This window comes from Punica granatum, chromosome 8, assembly GCF_007655135.1.
Source record: "Punica granatum isolate Tunisia-2019 chromosome 8, ASM765513v2, whole genome shotgun sequence".
NCBI classification, from domain to species: domain Eukaryota; kingdom Viridiplantae; phylum Streptophyta; class Magnoliopsida; order Myrtales; family Lythraceae; genus Punica; species Punica granatum.
In genome coordinates this window covers 24,523,420-24,541,007 of record NC_045134.1, presented here as the reverse complement: position 1 = coordinate 24,541,007, position 17,588 = coordinate 24,523,420, and the positions used below count along the sequence as shown (strand labels likewise).

Below are 17,588 nucleotides of genomic sequence, written 5' to 3'. Positions count from 1 at the left end.
GGGACTTAACCATGAGGTGAAATTCTTCTTATGCCTCGGGCGAGAGGAGGGAGGATAATTAATAATGAGGCCACAGTTGGGTCGGACTAAAATAAGGCCCAATTTGGCTGCCTTGGAGCTAGACTTGACATGGTGTGAGCCCACATGTGCACGAGAAAACGTAACCCGCTCTGATACCATGTAAAACCCCCCTGAGCCTATAAACGATTGAACCATTCTCCAACCTAAAAGTTCGAGCTAACAGGTTGTGGTGCCTAATCTCTTATAAACATGTGGATTTCTCTTTAGTTTTTCCATGTGTGATAATATGTCTCAACATCTAGGGTGAATTATATTACTGCGAAGTGTAACGGAGACATGAGATATTGTCTTCTTTCTCGGGGCAACTCACGTGCTGCTGCTCATTTCCTCCGTATAAATAGATAGCTGCCAAGGGAGTAGGAATCGAAGCACTGAAACTACACTACTCATATCGACCGGAGATTGGGAATTTCAAAGGCGAAGTCCAAGAAGACGAGAATGGAACCTCCAAGATCGGCTCACGTGTTGATCGTCCCGTACCCGGCCCAAGGCCACATGAACCCTATGCTCCAGTTCTCCAAGCGCTTAATCTCCAAAGGCCTCAAGGCCACCCTCGCCACCACCATCTCCATCACCTCCTCCATGCACGCCTCTGCCCAACCATCCTTCCCCATCGAAACCTTCTCCGACGGCTACGACGTTGGTGGGTTCGCGTTGGCGGAGTCCACTGGGGCCTATCTAGCGAGCCTTCAGTCTGTCGGGTCTGAAACCCTGACTGCCCTTATCGAGAGGCTGGACCGGACAGGCTGCCCAGTCGACGCTGTGATCTACGATGGGTTCCTCCCGTGGGTCCTCGACGTGGCCAAGCGGCTTGGCAAGCTAGCGGCGGTGTTCTTCACCCAGAGCTGTGCCGTCAACAGCGTGTACTACCACGTGCAGCGTGGGCTCCTGCAAGTCCCACTACGTGCAGACGCTATGGTGGAGCTGCCGGGGATGCCACCACTCCGGCCCGAGGAGACGCCGTCGTTTGTGTATGCGTATGGGTCATATCCAGCTTTCGCAACGCTGATCATTGGCCAGTTCTCGAACGTCGACAGAGCAGACTTCGTGCTCTTCTGCTCGTTCTATGAGTTGGAGGCGGAGGTAAGGCAGTAGAGAGATTAGGTATCATAGAAAAACATTATCTTTATTGTATTTTTGGGTATGCGATTTTCATTTTTCTATAAAAGAGATAATGTCAAAGTATCTTCTAAGGGTTTCTATCGAGAAAAAAAAATACAAAAATAATATATTCAAGAATTTTTTTAAACTGTGAGGCGTTTTCAACTTATTTTAGGTTAATTTCTACTCGGATTTTGGTTTAGGCTTCGCCATAAATTATTTCTCATGCATGCATTTCAAAACCCTGCATTGCAGGTAAGATATATATGCATATTTTGTGCTGACTGCACCTTATTTCTCGTGATTAAATACGAAAAAAGAAAATTTAGAGAATGCGGGTGTTGTGCAATTTCATATGCCCCTTTCCTAACCTAGAGGTTCATATGTGGGTTTGCCTCGAATTATAGGGTGCTCTAGGATTTGCCTCCGACATACAAAATTTTTTCATGATGCCATCTAAATGAAACCATAGATGCCAAGCAAAATGTTAAAGGAATTGGAAGACAAATCTAGAGGTTCCTGATCATAAATCGGGGGACCAACTACATTTATCTCTAATTTCCCAAAGATAGAAGATTACTATTTTCCTCCTGATCATAAATTTCTCACAAATTTATTAAGTTCACCTTGAGTTGTCCAATAATATAACACTATAACATAATAATATAATTATGAATAAGTTAGATTTTTTTTTGGCTAATGATATATCAACACTTTAATGTTTTAAATAAATAAATAAATAACTATACATATATATAATACTGTAATTATTTTGAGCTTTCTCGATAGAATTCTGAACATTATCATTTTGTGGATAGTTTTGCCCGATCGAGTTTTTTGTTTTTTTCATGAGAAAATGTCTGACTTTCGGTTGTTTCTTTCTACCGCAATGTTCTGATAATTATGTCATCCTTGAAAGGTGGTTGATTGGATAAGGGCCAAACTCTGGCCATCGGCTAGAACGGTTGGGCCCACCATCCCGTCCCTTTATCTCGACGGCCGCCTCCAACACGACACCGACTACGGCATTGACCTCTTCAAGCCCAACTCGGCAGCCTGCATGGGCTGGCTCTGCCGCAAGGGGCCAGGCTCGGTTGTGTATGTCTCCTTTGGGAGCATGGCTGAGCTTGGCCCGGTCCAGATGGCCGAGCTCGCTTCGGCCCTCAAAAACAGCGGCTACCAATTCCTCTGGATTGTTCGCTCCACAGAGATGCCCAAACTGCCGCCAGGCTTCACCGCGGAGACGGCGAACCAGGGCCTTGTTATGACATGGTGTCCCCAGCTACAGGTGCTATTAGAAATTTAGAACATACTAGAAAATGGGCCTGTACGATGTCGCGGGTCTCTAGAAAAGTTATCTATCAATAATATTTTCATATAATATAAGTGCTAGAAATGATTTAAGTAATATTAAAAAGTATAAAATATTATCAAATTATTATATCGTGACTTATTCTTAAAATTGATATAACACTTTAAATTGAAAATTATTTTAGTTTAATAATTATATAGACGTAGGAAAAATGAAAAACTTAATTAGATGATATGATAAGAAAAGCATAAAATGACAAAAGTTTATATGAAATATTAAATATAGTGATTAAATAGTATCTACATAGAAACGAGAAAATTATATATAAAAGATATAATTAATTTTGTAAAGATTAAAATATTAACTCATGCTTTATAGATATAATTATACCATATATATTATCTCATACTTTTTTATATGTTATTATTGTAACATGTCTTTACTGCAATATATTTCATTTGATCCCCATATATTTTTGACACATAATTTTAGGCTAGGATACACTAAAATATTATCTGGATTCTTTTATTTAGAAATAAAAAGCAAAAAATTTATCTAGTGAATTATAGTGTTGAAAAGATGCACAATATTATAATATTACAACAAACCTATAAATACAAAATATTTGAATTATTATAGTTTTTATTGCATACAAATTTAATTGAAAATTATAATATTAATTTATCTCGAAAAGCATACATGTATGTCAGAGGAAATATCAAAATCTATCTTAATAGTTTATGTATTAAATATAAAAGGGACAACAATGCAAAAATAAATAAAAGTTGGAAGAAATTCTTACACTGGTGAAATCAAGGGACATTACTTGAATGCTACTGCAGGTACATGTGAAGAAATGATCAGCATTAGCTTAAAAAAATCAAAACCCCTTTAATTTTAAGTGGTCTTTGAAATCAATTAAAGCATTTTGACCACGACCAACCCAAGTGAAAAATTATCAATAGGTTAGAGTAACCTTACATTTCGCAAAAAAAAAAAAGAAATTCAAAGTCATGATAAAAATTACTTAAATTGGTAGCGACTTGAAATGAAAATTTTATATTTAGGTAAATAAATTAATAAAAAAATAAGAATGAAGAAATATATATGGATTAATAAAAAATTTATGACTAAATAAATATATATATGGATTGATCAAGAAAATAAATTTATCAAAAAATATAAAATTAAAAATATATATATACATAAGTCTTAATAAGATTATAAACTAGTACGAAAGAATCATGATAAAAAAAAAGCAAAAATTGATAGCTTGACATATGTCCATGTGAAACAAGAGTATTTGTTTGATTTACTAGCAAAGGGGCCCGTGTAATGCCGTTGGTCTCCAAAAAGATCTTAGTCTGTAATATTTTTATATGGTAGAAGTAAGAGAAATGATATTAGTTATATTAGAAAGTACAAAATATTAACAAATTAACACCGCTTTACTTATTTTAAAATTGATATAAGACTCTAAATTCGAAATTATCTTAGTTAAATAAACATATAGACGTGAAGAAAAAAAATGAGAAACTTAATTAGATAACATGATAAGAAAGTATAAAATTGCAAAAGTTTATATGAAATATGAAATATAGAGATATAATTAATTTTATAAAAATTAAAATATTAATTCATGGTTTGTAGATATAACTATACTATATCTATTTGTATTACACATAGAATTGCTACTATATTTATTAGCATACAATTATACTTAATTCCTCTGCATTAAGTATCTCATATTTTCTTTATATGTTGCTACAATAGCTTGTCCTACTACAATATGTTTCATTTGGTCATGATATATTTTTGACACATGATATATGCTATAATGTACTCAAATATTATGAGGTATTTTTATTTTTGGGGTAAATTGTACTGGTGATCCAAAAAGTTTTTTAAGGTACAAATTTTTTTTTGCTATTTGATGGTACAAAATGTTTTAAAGTTGTTTCAGTATAGTACAAACCGTCATCTTGCCATTGACGCCGTTAAGTCGTTATTTACAAGATCTGTAAATTTTGCACTATCATGTAACTTACGTAAAACATTTTATACTATTAATTTACAACTTCAAAACATTTTGCACTATCATGTAACGTCCCACAAAAATCGGTTTTGCACGATCAGCGTCGGCTTGACGGCGTCAATGGCGAGATGACGGTTTATACTATACTGAAACAACTTTGAAATATTTTGTACTATCAAGTAACAAAAAAAACTTAATGTAATATATTGAAACATTTATAAAACTTTTTGGACTAATAATACAATTTACCCTTATTTTTGTGTAAACTTATGAGAATTTTTTTTATTTAGTAATAAAAAGTAAAATATATATGGGGTGCATTACAACTTTTGAAAATATGCACCATATTATAATAATACAACAAACCTATAAGTATGAAATATTATAATTATTATAATTTTTAAGGTACAAATTTAATTGAAAACTCATCATTGAGAACCTCGTTAATTTTAAATGGTATTCGAATTCATTTAAAACATCTTATGACCACAACCAACCCAAGCGAGGATTGTCAATAAGCTGAAGTAGCTTTGCATTTCACTGAAAATTGGTGGCGGGTTAAAATAAAAATTTTATATTTAGGTAATAAATTATTAATATATATATATATATATATATATATAAGCCTTAGATGAGATTTTATAAACTAATATAAAAAATCAAAGTAAAAAAAGCAAAAATTTTATTAGCTTGACATGTGTCCCATTCAAGTAAAAGTTTTACTTTTATTTACTAGGGGGAAGTCTGTGCAATGCCGCGGATTTTTAAAAAAGGTTCTCAATTAACAATATTTTCATATGATCGAAATGGGAAAAACGATATTCGTAATGTTAGAAATGATAGAATATTAATAAATTAATATCGCGTGACTTATTTTAAATTGATATAAAACTTAAAAGTTGAAATCGTCTTAGTTTAATGAACATACAGACGTAGAGAAAAAAAAGAGAAATTTAATTAAATGAAATCGTTTATGTGAAATATTAAAAATAGTGGTTATATAGTATCTCTATATAGAAAGGAGAGAATTATATACATGTTAGAGTTTTAATTAATTTTATAAAATTGAAAATACTAACTCTTATTTTATATATATATAACTGTACAATATCAATTTGAATCGCACATAGACTTGCCACCATATTTATTGGCATATCATTATAGCTAAATTCTCCGTGTTAAGTATCTCATATTTTTTTATATGTTACTATTGTAACTTATCCATACTGCAATATATTTCATTCGCTCCAATAACTTTTTGACACATAAAATTAGGCTATGATGTTAAGACCTTATTTTACACACACACATATAGTGAAGGAATGGTTTTAACAATAATAATTTTTTGATTAAACAAAAAAGAAACGATTGATGAAAGAATCAAGGAATCGGCTAGAACCGGAGATATCCTAATGAAATAATATTCTAACACAATAGCATTACATCACTATTATTGTTCCACAAATTTATATAGATAAAAATTACGCATGGTATCATTTTAAGAAAAAAAATGTGCTAGTATTAAAATGGTATTGTACTATACTTTTGTAGGGTGTGACCTATTTTAGTTATTTAATATCTGGATAATTAAGATATATTAATTTTGAAATTTTTTTGGCAGATGTAAGAAGAAAATAAAGAAGGGACAAAAACGAATAAAATTCAAAGTTTGTGGGTATCTAATAAAAAGAAGAAAAGATAAATGTTAAAATGAAAAATGAAAAAGGACACGTTTTCTATAGATATGAAAGAGCAAAACAACAATTTTAATTGTATTAATAGATTATAAGTTAAATAAAGTTTTCATTTGGCATGCCAAGTCGATCGACTTTTTATTTTATTTTTATAATCTTATATTTCGTATATCCGAATAGGTTTTGGCACATGAGGCGGTTGGGTGCTTCGTGACCCACTGCGGGTGGAACTCAGTCCAAGAGGCAATCAGTCTAGGGGTCCCAGTCGTGGCAATGCCGCAGTGGACGGACCAGGGAACGAATGCCAAGTACGTGGAGGACGTCTGGCGGATCGGGGTCCGGGCCAGGCCGGAAAGCGGGCACCGTGAGGAGGACCGGAAGGACGGGAACATCATCGGGAGCAATGCCATAGAGAGGTGCATAAAGGAAGTCATGGAAGGGGAGAGGGGGAAAGAAATGAAGAGGAATTGCTTAAGGTGGAGGAATTTGGCTAAGGAGGCTGCTGGTGAAGGTGGGAGCTCAGACAAGAACATTGATGACTTTGTAGCTCAGTTATCATCAGCTTGCTCGGTTTCGGTTCCGAATCCGAAATCATAATTCAAGCTCAGTTTCGTGTTCATTGATGCTAAATCAGTAAGTACTGCGATTTCCATGGCAGTCAGTTCCTCTTCCAACACGAGAGACATAACTTCGATTATATATTTTCCAATTACAAACCTGAGTATAGCATGCAACCCGGATCTCGGGTTCTTGGACTGGTATCAAATCTATGTATGAACAATCATTGTTTAAGGAATTTAACTTCGCCTGAGATTTATATAAGATCATTGAAGTTTATGTATATAGTACACGAGAGAACGATTGTTCGTTCGATGCTGTCCTGACCATATCTAACTTCTTACCTGAATATTTAGATCACAGAGTACATAATTCTACCCTCATTGAGCAACAATGAGCTCCTCCAAGCGGTCCGCATTGCCATTATCAGTAGGCATCGATAACTCGTTCTCAGTGGAGAAATTGTACCTCCCGCCGATGGCTCTCAGTAGCTGATAGACCTCGAACATGGTGGGCCTCTCCTTTGGCCCCGGCGCCAACACACAACTGCAGGCAACCTTTAGAGTCTGAAAGATCTCGCTGTCGGCACCCTTCCCTACCAGGGACTCATCGATTGCATCCTCCAGGTTCGAGTTTTCCGATAGCTGTCGTATCCACTCAACGAGGTTCCCATTGAAAGCCTCCAGATCCCTCGTCACACGAGTGGCGCTCTCACCCGTCACTAGCTCTAGCAGAACGACCCCGAAGCTGTACACATCGCCCTTCGGGGTGGCCATCAGTGTCCGTGAATACTCAGGTGCAACATAACCCAAGTCCCCGAACTCACCATTTACAAATGTGCTCAGATGGGTGTCGACTGGATTCATGAGCCTGGCAAGGCCGAAATCAGAGATCTTCGGCTCAAAATCCGAGTCCAGAAGGATGCACTTGGAACTTATGTTTCGGTGGATGATCCGGGGGTTGCAATTGTGGTGGAGCCACGCAAACCCTCGAGCTGCCCCGATTGCAATCTTCAGCCTCAGGGGCCACTCCATTGCCCTTTTCTCATCCTCAGAAAGATGCAGGCAGTCGTGGAGGGTCCCATTGGGCATGTGTTTGTATACCAGGAGCCGCTCCGATTTGACCATACAGAAGCCGAGGAGAGGGACCAAGTTTTTGTGCTTGACCCTCCCCAGGGTCGCCATCTCGGACATAAACTCCTTCTCAGAATGCTTCGAGTCCTGGAGCCTCTTGACCATGAGGGAAGTATCGTCTCCGAGCACAGCGCTGTACATTGTTCCTGTCCTTCCGGTCCCGATTATGTTGCTCTTGCTGAATTTGTTTGTGGCCTTCATTAGGTCGCTTAATTTCATCTTCGAGACAGACTTTCCGAACATCGAAACCTGCACATAGTAGCACTTCTTAGTACATTCAGGCCAAAGAACGAAAGAGGGACTATCTTCTGAAGGGACAAGCGATCAAACATTAACATATGACAGTTGCCCGATCAGAACAGAATTTACAAGAAACTCTTAATTAATTTTCTTATTGTGCTGTCGAATGAAGTATCAGGAGGAGTTACCTTAACACCTTTGCTTCCCTTTAAGCTCTTTGTCCACTTGTTTCCTTCGGGATCGTCATCCTTCTTCATCGACACTCTACGTCGCAAGAACACAAACAGCACAATGGCTGTAAACATGGCTGCAAAGGTCACCCCGCCAATAGCTGCCCCTGCAATGACTTTTGTATTCGAGCTTTTCGAAGCAGTGTTCTCACAAAGAGGCAGCGGGTATCCACAGAGCCCAAGGTTGTTCGCATAATCATCCTCTGTGATCGTCGCATTCTTAGAAAATACTGGGATGGGCCCTGACAGACGATTATTGGACACACTAAACTGTTTGATTCTGTCGAGACGGCTGAGCTCCAGAGGGATCTGGCCAGTCAATTGGTTGTGGTCGAGCTTAAGAATGTTTAAGTACGTGCAATTTGAAATATCCACCGGGATCCCTCCCGAGAAACTATTAGACGAGAGATCAAGAGTGGTCACGTAGGCCAGTATCTTTGATATATTAGATGGGATTTCTCCATTGAACCTGTTGTTCGAGAGGTCTAAGCCTGTCATGGTTGAGCAGTTTATGATCCCTTGAGGGAATTGGCCTTTTAGTCCCATGTCTCCAAGCTTGATATTGAGGACCCGGTTCTCATCGGGATGCCAACACTCAACACCAGTGAACTTACATATGAAGCCATTTGAATTGTTACCGAACTTCCATGTGGAGTTCAAGTAATTATAAGGGTCTTCAACCGATTCCATAATGCTCCGCAAACACTGGATATCGCTATCAGAACCGTAGCTCAGGCCACTCTTCATCAACGCCCACGAAGAAAGAACGATAAAAAGGGCGAAAACTCCACCCGTCGGGGCCATCTCCCCTTAAGAAAAGCTCAGAGTTCCCGAGGAAATCTTCTACTGTCGGCTCGCCATCAAATGTAGCCTAGACTGGATATCACCCAACAACCCATCAGAAAAACTTACCAAAGTTAAAGCCAAATCTCAAATTTCAACAGGTTCATCAGCAAAGTTCATACTTTGATCAAATTTTTCTTCCTTTTGCAACCCCAGAACTTCGACTTTCCCTTTCTATGACGAAACTCTCCCCGAATTCCCGAAATCAATATTCCGATCAGCAGACCCAACACCCTTTCACATGATCAGGCAAACAAAAGACTTCCAAATTCCAACACATCAGTAATATGAATTTTCCAACATGTGACTTAGCAATTCTAAGGACGAATAATGATCAATGGCACTGACCCATCTCAGATTACAGAGAAACCAATCAACTGATCATACCCAACAGCATCACAACAACCTCAAAGTCATGAAAGATCAAAAGCCATGAGAAATCGAGAGCACCCACCTGGAAATGCATCAATGGCAGACAAAAGGGGGAAGAAACCCAGAGAGCAGGATTCTTGATTGTTTCAGCATCAAAGCTCAGAGCTCAGATGAACGGAGCAAATTACAGGGAAGCGTGAAGAGCTGATTAAATACAGCCCGATTTCCTGTCTCTGTGTTGGAGTTTGTGTGTGAAACAAAGATTGGATTTTGTGGAAAAAAATAGGCAGAGAGCAATCGCAATTTCTATGCGTTTCCTCTGCTTTGCTTTGTCTGGTGGAAGACGGAGGAGGAAAAGCTCGGAAGCTGTGACGAGACGGACTACAGGCATGAACCCGGCGTACGAAAGCCCAAGCCAGCCTAGGTGGGACCCACTTGCCCGAGAGGCTGTCTTTGGGTTGGACCGGGAGCATCCGGTTCCTCGAAGTGGGGAGACTGGTTTCAGTCAAGCCTGGCGACGACTTGGACCGGGTGGCGATATTAAAGGGGCGACGACTTCGTACACTATTTTGCTTGGAGACAGAAATATTAAAATAGTATATTTTTGAAAAATTAGTTAGTAAAAAAAATGCCTACAAAAATTTTAATAAAATCAAAATAAATATATATTTTTTGAGATAATTGCGCCATATAACCTAACGTTTGTTGAAATTTTTAGTTCTAGTCAAAACTTGATTTTTTACTTGAAATATCCCAACGTTTATGTGTTGGTTTCACATTATCCCGACGCTAATTTTACGTCCAAAATTGACGGAATTGCACACGTGACACGTTAATTTTGTAACAAATGTCGGAATAGATGTGAAATTAACGTGCCACGTGAGCAATTCCGTCAATTTTGGACAGAAAATTAACGTCGGGATAGATGTGAAACCAACACATTAATATTGAGATATCTCGGATAAAAAATCAAGTTTGGATTAGAATTAAGAATTCCTTCGAACGTTAGGCTATATGGCGCAAATAACTTTTTTTTTTTGTTTGTTGCAAAGTGTATGTAAGCCTGGCCCAATAGGTCAATTGTCATATTGGGCCGAAGAGGATCTCAGGCCTTCTGTAGCCCGGCCCATCCATTCTTCTGGGCCCATTACAACTAAAACTCCCCCGACATTTTTTGAAGGATTTGGATAGATTTTCTACCGTTTGCCACTAACCATAGCAGAGGGTCCTCGTCGACAGCTCGAAATTAAACCAGAACCATCCGACGATTGATATGCTTTCTTAGAAGGAAGAAAAAACCGATACTTTTAAGACATAACTATTCTTAAACTCTACGATCGAGATTAAATCAGGAACTGTCCTCAACTCTGCCGAATCCACATATTCGGATTTGGCCCCTTTGCAGCAACATTTGTGACTTGTTTGGTTTCAAAGTGTGATTTTAAAATCACACTTTAACTTAATTTTACTAATAACAAAACAAAATAATTCATACAATGTCAAAGGATGAGTCTCATTTATACCACTCTTTTTCCACAAAAACCAAAATAATTCATACAAAGTCAAAGGGTGGGCCTCATACATAATCATTTATATAATTTTTTTTCAAAATCAAAATCCGATTTTAAAATTCTATTTTGAAACCAAACGCAGCATTGACGTATCCGATGCACTTGTGACTACGTTTTGGATGGTAATTGTTTAGTTCGTGTGAAAAATAGATGGTTATTGTTAACGACTGTGCTTAAATTTTGAAGGGTAAAAATATTCGTAAAAGGTAGGGAATTGTCAATTTGATTATTTATATCTTAAGAGTGAATTATTTGGGCACCTGCCTCCATCAATCAATATTACTGAATAAATGAATATAAAAATTTTCGGTTAAACAATGATCGATGAAATTAATTTTGTTAAGCGCCAAAATATTCATTCCCAATACGCCACCCCGCCTAACGGAGTCTACGGGCGCTCCACCATTTTTGCTAGACACCCACCGGGTGTGGCAAACTAACGAACGAGTCACCGCCGACTTTCCGTGCTCCGTTACGCCGGAGATGAATTAGCAAAAACGGGAGCGCCCCGTAAAAAGCAGACCAGACGGGCCCCGACGATATAATCATTCCTCTGTCTGTCCTCTGAATTTCCTCACTCTCTCTCTCTCTTCGCTCTCTTTCTCTCTCTAGGGATTGCAGAGGTAGCAGCCACACATACGAGGTAGAGCTCGGAGCCACCCATTCTCCAAACCCTAGAAATGGACTGATCGTCGCTGAGAAGCTCCCCGCAGTTCCTCCGCTGCCAAGTGTTCTCCGCCGTATCGGCCGTGTAAGCTTCTCTCTCTCTCTGTGCTGATCAGTTGAGATCGGCTCGGACTTTCCTTGCTATTTTAAGTTGTTTGAACTGAACCTCACGTTAGGCTTCACGATGGAGGGGAATTTGGCGGTCTGCTCCCCGGAAGAGTTGAGCTGCGATCGTCCTCGGGACTGTAGTTGGTGGTTTAGGGTTCAGTTTTAGTCGGTGTTCGTCTTTGTTCTACTTGTTCTCGAGCATGTTGGAGCTCGCTTCTGCTGTTCCGATCACTGGGATCCCGCACTAGATCATCTTTATGCTATCCTGAAGCTCGATTAAGTAGTTCTGGAGCTCATTTTGGGAGTTGATCTTGTGATTGAGACTTGATCGCACATTTTGAAACCTCTTTTGGAGAAAAGCGAGAAACTTTTCCTGCTAACTGCAGAATTACTCGAGTGAAACCCAATTTAAACTTGTCAAAGATGATGCTCGGAATGTTGTCTAAAAGACGGAGTAGAGTTGGTCTAGAAAGAGCTTGCACGTTGTTTTTTCCTTTTTTTGTGTGAAGTTAATTTTCCTGCATTTTCTATATTTAGGTTTGTTTTATTTTGTCTATTTGAATGTTGCTGATTGACAATATATCTTTGATTTACTAAAGATAACATGAGTATTGATTTTGGGCGTATAAGTTGTATCAGCGCCTATGGTTTATCTGTTCTACCCTTTTCTCGAGATCGTCAGATTGTTCATTTATGGGCGTGCATTTGCTGTACTGCTTGACTTGTAGCATTTAAAATTGTCTATTTGTATGTTACTGGTAAACCAGTTTCCGTTGCAGTCATCGATTTGCCCAAAATAGTTCTGCATGCCTTGGGTTTCATGTTAGACAATTTCAGGTTGACAACTTGAGGTTTTAAGTGCAATTCCGAGGTTCTGCTCGTGTCTTTGACATATTTTTGTTGGAATAACTAAATATAACATTTATCAGATTGTGTATTCCAAGGTTGACTTACGCAAGTGAAGCCACCAATATCATGACACTCTTCCACATGAATGAGAAGAGCTGTTTCCTCTTGTTTGCTTTTATGTCTGTCTGTCTGTTTTCTTTTTAACCAAATTAATTATTTGTCAGAAAATACTGTTATTTGATTAAGCAGTAAGAGTACTTACTGTATGCATTAGGTGCAATAGAAGCATCATCAAAGGGCAGAATCTGTGGAAGGAATTCAATTCTAGTGGTGCGGATGTTAATGCCAATCCTTTTTGCGGTTGTATTGTGGATCTGTTTAGCAAGCTATTTTGATAAGTGACAACTACTAACATCTTCTTGCTTATGGTTTTTTCAGTTCCTGCCATCGAGCATGGAAGATACTCGGGCAGTCTCAACACTTATGGATTCTACATCCTCCAAGATACTGCAGCTTCAGAAGGCTTTTGCAGAACTTGAACGTCACAGGGCAGTAACTCTTAACTTAAAATGGAAAGAACTAGAAGAGCATTTCCACGGGCTTGAAAAATCTTTGAAAAGGCGATTTCATGAATTGGAAGACCAAGAAAAGGTTTTGGACACAAAAGTTATGAAGGCCCGGGAAATGCTGGAGAAGCGGGAAGCTGCTGTTGTGGCCAAAGAAGAAGCTTCCTTGGAGAGGCTTCAGAAGAAGAGAGATGCGGCTGCTTTAGCAATTTCAACTTCTCTAAAGAAGCACCGAAAGGTAACACCTGCTGATCTCAGTTGTTGGGAGGACCAAGTTAGGGTAGCTCGTGTCGAGGAGAAGATAGCTGATGATGTCACGACCCCTGAGAGTTGTGTTGAGGACCCAGAAGATCCCTATGAAGATGACAGTGAGGAGGTGAATTCAACACCCCTGTTAGATAAGTTCTTTAAAGACATGGATTCAGAGGGGCTCCATAAGTTCATATCAGACAACCGAAAGAATCTTGCTACCATAAGGGAGGAAATTCCACGTGCTCTTCGAGCAGCACCAAACCCAGCCAGTTTTGTTTTGAGATCACTTGCAGACTTTTACAGCACTGATCGGCCGAAATTTGATGGGAAGAAGGATTCGGATCTGTTGGGTCTCCGGCGGACCAGTATCATGCTGATGGAATGCCTTAGCATTCTTCTCATGGACAGTGATCTCTGCATTTCAGACATCATAACGGATGAGATTAAGCTGCAAGCAAAAGTAATTGCTGAGGAGTGGAAACCCAAATTGGATGCTCTTGACACGGGTTGTAGCAGTGGAAACTCTTTGGAAGCTCATGCATTCTTGCAACTTCTGGCAACTTTTGGCATCACTTCGGCTTATGAAGAGGAATTTATTTCTCAGCTGATACCTATGGTTTCACGCCGTCGCCAAGCTGCTGATCTTTGTCGTTCCCTTGGGTTTTCTGCAAAAATGCCAGGTTTGCTTGTCCTAGTCTTTCTGATTGGTTGTGGAATTTGCTGCTTTAACTGAAGACTTGAATTTAATGTTTGCTGCAATAATTGCATAAGACTCAATTGTGCTATTATTACATATTAGATAGATAAGCCTCATTTATTCGATTACTCCATATTTTGACTCTGTTTCCATGAATATACTCAACCTACTCTATTTCCTGATCTGCCATCGGTTTTGAAACTTTTTTAACAGTGGAACCATTCCAATTTAATACCGAGTGATACTAATTCTATGATGGTTCTCGTCCAGTCAGTACTGGTGCTCCTGGCAAAAAGTTTGGGATTCTTGGGAGGCGGTAACTGCCGATGTTTGTACATTATCAGAGTCTTTTAGCTCTGGAGATCTATATAATGTTGGGAGGTTTATCTAGAGTGGTGCATTTTTGTTGGTCTTAGATTTCCTGAGCAAGCTATGACCTCATGCTAGAAAGAGGCTAAAATGTTTTATTCCTTGAAGTCGCCTCAGTTGCTCCAGGGTTTAGAGGAGGTGGTTTAAGAGGTAATGAGTTTCAAGGCACTGGGGATAGAAGGAAGCTTTGGGTGTCGTACTTGGTAGGAGAAAAACCGAATAGAGCTTAATTTAACTTAAAATTGCAATGAGACGTGAATTTCTGGACATTTATCTGACAAGCTGTTGGTTCAATCTTGGCTATTGAAGTTATTATATTGTGGGCTGAAAGCTTGGACTACTTGTGATTTGTTAAAAATAATTCTCTTGAAATTTGTTCTTTTATATGCATCTCTAACTGCTTTTTCCCGTTATCTTTGCAGGTATTATTCAGGAATTGGTGAACAGTGGAAGGCAAGTTGATGCAGTAAATTTAGCATTTGCATTTGAGCTAACAGAACAGTTTGCTCCTGTGCCTTTACTGAAATCGTACTTGGAAGAATCAAGAAAAGCTACTTCAGCCGTCAAACCTGAAAACTCCGCTCCCACTGCTCCGGTTTGTTTCTGTCCCTGCTTTATCGCAATTTTATAGCCATCCGCTAAAGCAGATATCTTGTATTGGGAGTTTTATAAGTTAGCTTGCTTGTCTGACTTGCTTTCCTGGAGCGCAGCTCGAGTTCAAAGAGAGAGAACTCTCTGCCCTTAAGGCCGTCCTGAAGTGCATAGAAGAGCATAAGCTTGAGGAGCTATATCCAGTGGATCCGATCAGAAAGCAGGTTATCGAACTCGAGAAGGCCAAGGCAGAGAAGAAGAAAGTAAATGAAGTAATGAAGCCCCAACCCAAAAGGCCCCGTGCTATTGTCGCTTCTGCTGCAAATGTGCATCCAATGCCGAGCTCAGCCCCGGAGAAGGTTTTCTACCCGAGAGTCAATGAAAGGTACCCTCCATACATCTACGAGAGACCTTACGTCTACCCCGAGAGCCATGGTCCTCAGCTCGTGGGCCCTCCTGCTGCTTACAACCTCCCACCCGGGCATGGTAACTTCTTCGGGAATGTCTACCACTACCAGACTCCGCCGTATCTTCGCTGAGGTAGAGAGGAAGAAGATGTTTCAATGGTGACTCACTCATCATTTTAGCCGCTTAGCTCCTTGTAACTCTCTTTTGATGTGGCATTGTATGAAATCACTTTAAAAAAAAAAAAAACTAAAAACTTGACCCCAAGAAAAGGGACAAAAACTCCCCCCCCACCCTCCCCAACCCCCCCCCCCCCCCAAAAAAAAAAAAAGACCTTGTTAAATTTGAGCTGCTTGTCATATCTAATCTATGTACTTTGCTTTCATGTGTATACACCCTTTGCTGCTCCTATCTTATGGCTCCTCTTCCTATATTCCTCACCTTTTCATGTGTATACACCCTTTGCTGTCAGATCTGTCAGGTTTGATGGAACGGTAAGGAATTTTCAAGTCATAAGGTTATGTCAGCCTACGCAATTTCCACTTCTCAGTATCATGTACCGTGATTTCATAAGCGTTTGTAGCTATCAAGACCATGGAATAGTGAAGGAACATTCTTTGAGTCTCAAGGTTATGGTGGCATATGCTACTTCTGCTTCTCGATATCAAATATTGTGGCAACGTATGTCACATGATTTGGCATCGAGCATTTTCTTCGAACTTGGTCTGGTGTGATATTCAAATCGGGATCTCACCTCAGTTGGGTGGCACGATGGGGTCTTAAAATCTCAAGGAAGATATGGCATTAGACTTTCAAGGAACAAGAACCGCAGCAATCTCTTTTAGATATGTTTCAAGGGTCGATGCTTGCCGTGGGAGAAAAAGAATAACAAAAAACGCCGATCGACTTTAATTCCCTCATGATTGGATTGGACATAGCTTCAGACAGCTCACCGGCTAACTTATGTCGGAGATTTAAGTATTATTTGCTTGATCCAATTGTATCAGAGCGGCTATTGGATAATTATCCCAAACAAGTGAAAAAAGAGTACAAACAAGAAACCTCTTGCTCCTACAAAGGAGTTTAATGCAGATGTATTCATCTCTGGTGGAACTCTCGAGTTTAATCATCACTAGTGACTGTCATGTTCTTTTGTTCCCCGTTCTATACCTTATTAATGTATACGTCTATGTTTGGTCTCAGGATAAGAAGGGAGATAGGATTTTGGACATACCCATGTTTGGTGATGGCATGATGAGGATAGAGACTGGGACAAGACAAGATATATGTATTGAGTAACTAGTCCTGCTCTCATGGGAGCAAATCTTGGGTAGTATTACTCATACACTTGAATGAATAATACTAGTCAAAATGTTTAAAAGGGAGAAATTAACCCTATAACTCTATCATAGATTTTCACTTTTAAACATCATATTACTCATCCATTATGAATAAATAACATTTGCTAAATATTTTCTATTAAGGGGTAGATTAAGTGTGAATTGAGATTTTGCTCAATGATGCTATTACCTCTGATATATTTTAAAATTTTAAAATCTGTCATTGAATATAGGAAGAAGGGAAATGGATGGCCTCAATGCCGGCTACCATCTCCCCAAGTTGTCTCTCTCTCTCTCTCTCTCTTTCTTCGTGAAAAAAGAGAGAGAAAGGAGGTTGGAGATGTGGTGGCTCGGATTGATCCACCAGAACCCCAATTATTTCCTCTCTCTTCAGAAGGAGAGAGAGAGAGGCATGAGGAAGTGGGGGTCCAGCGCTGGCCACCATTGGTCCACCTCCCCTAGGAGAGGTCGCCGGTGGTCCCATCGGCATTGGGCCCCTGCCGCCCCTTCCTTTGTATTCAGTTTTTGCGATCCCCTTTTTTCTAATTAAAATATCGTAGACCCATGGGATTTAA

At 39.2% G+C, this 17,588-nt stretch overlaps 3 protein-coding genes across 6 annotated transcripts; 2 read left to right on the top strand and 1 right to left on the bottom strand.

The window, feature by feature from the left end:
- Positions 1-428: 428 nt before the first annotated feature.
- LOC116216041 (UDP-glycosyltransferase 74F2-like) lies at positions 429-7,036 on the top strand. Its single transcript, XM_031551958.1, has 3 exons — positions 429-1,164; positions 2,102-2,470; positions 6,404-7,036. Exons 1-3 carry the CDS (start codon positions 520-522, stop codon positions 6,818-6,820), a joined length of 1,431 nt encoding a protein of 476 aa, XP_031407818.1. The 5' UTR covers positions 429-519; the 3' UTR covers positions 6,821-7,036.
- On the bottom strand, positions 7,011-9,967 carry LOC116216040 (probably inactive leucine-rich repeat receptor-like protein kinase At5g48380). Of its 3 annotated transcripts, none has more exons than XM_031551957.1 (3): positions 9,682-9,967; positions 8,343-9,255; positions 7,011-8,163 (listed from the first exon to the last, which is right to left on the bottom strand). In XM_031551957.1, exons 2-3 carry the CDS (start codon positions 9,186-9,188, stop codon positions 7,162-7,164), a joined length of 1,848 nt encoding a protein of 615 aa, XP_031407817.1. In that variant the 5' UTR covers positions 9,189-9,255; positions 9,682-9,967; the 3' UTR covers positions 7,011-7,161. The 3 variants fall into 3 exon arrangements, with proteins under 3 accessions (XP_031407817.1, XP_031407815.1, XP_031407816.1); XM_031551955.1 differs by having other exon boundaries at positions 8,343-9,260; positions 9,682-9,950; XM_031551956.1 differs by lacking the exon at positions 9,682-9,967 and adding an exon at positions 9,350-9,605 and having other exon boundaries at positions 8,343-9,260.
- Positions 9,968-11,710: 1,743 nt separating this feature from the next.
- Positions 11,711-16,104, top strand: LOC116187730 (FRIGIDA-like protein 3). 2 transcript variants are annotated; one of them, XM_031516646.1, is made up of 5 exons: positions 11,711-11,921; positions 13,068-13,123; positions 13,232-14,291; positions 15,100-15,272; positions 15,388-16,104. In XM_031516646.1, exons 3-5 carry the CDS (start codon positions 13,247-13,249, stop codon positions 15,805-15,807), a joined length of 1,638 nt encoding a protein of 545 aa, XP_031372506.1. In that variant the 5' UTR covers positions 11,711-11,921; positions 13,068-13,123; positions 13,232-13,246; the 3' UTR covers positions 15,808-16,104. The 2 variants fall into 2 exon arrangements, with proteins under 2 accessions (XP_031372506.1, XP_031372505.1); XM_031516645.1 differs by lacking the exon at positions 13,068-13,123 and having other exon boundaries at positions 11,722-11,921.
- The last annotated feature ends 1,484 nt before the right edge of the window (positions 16,105-17,588 follow it).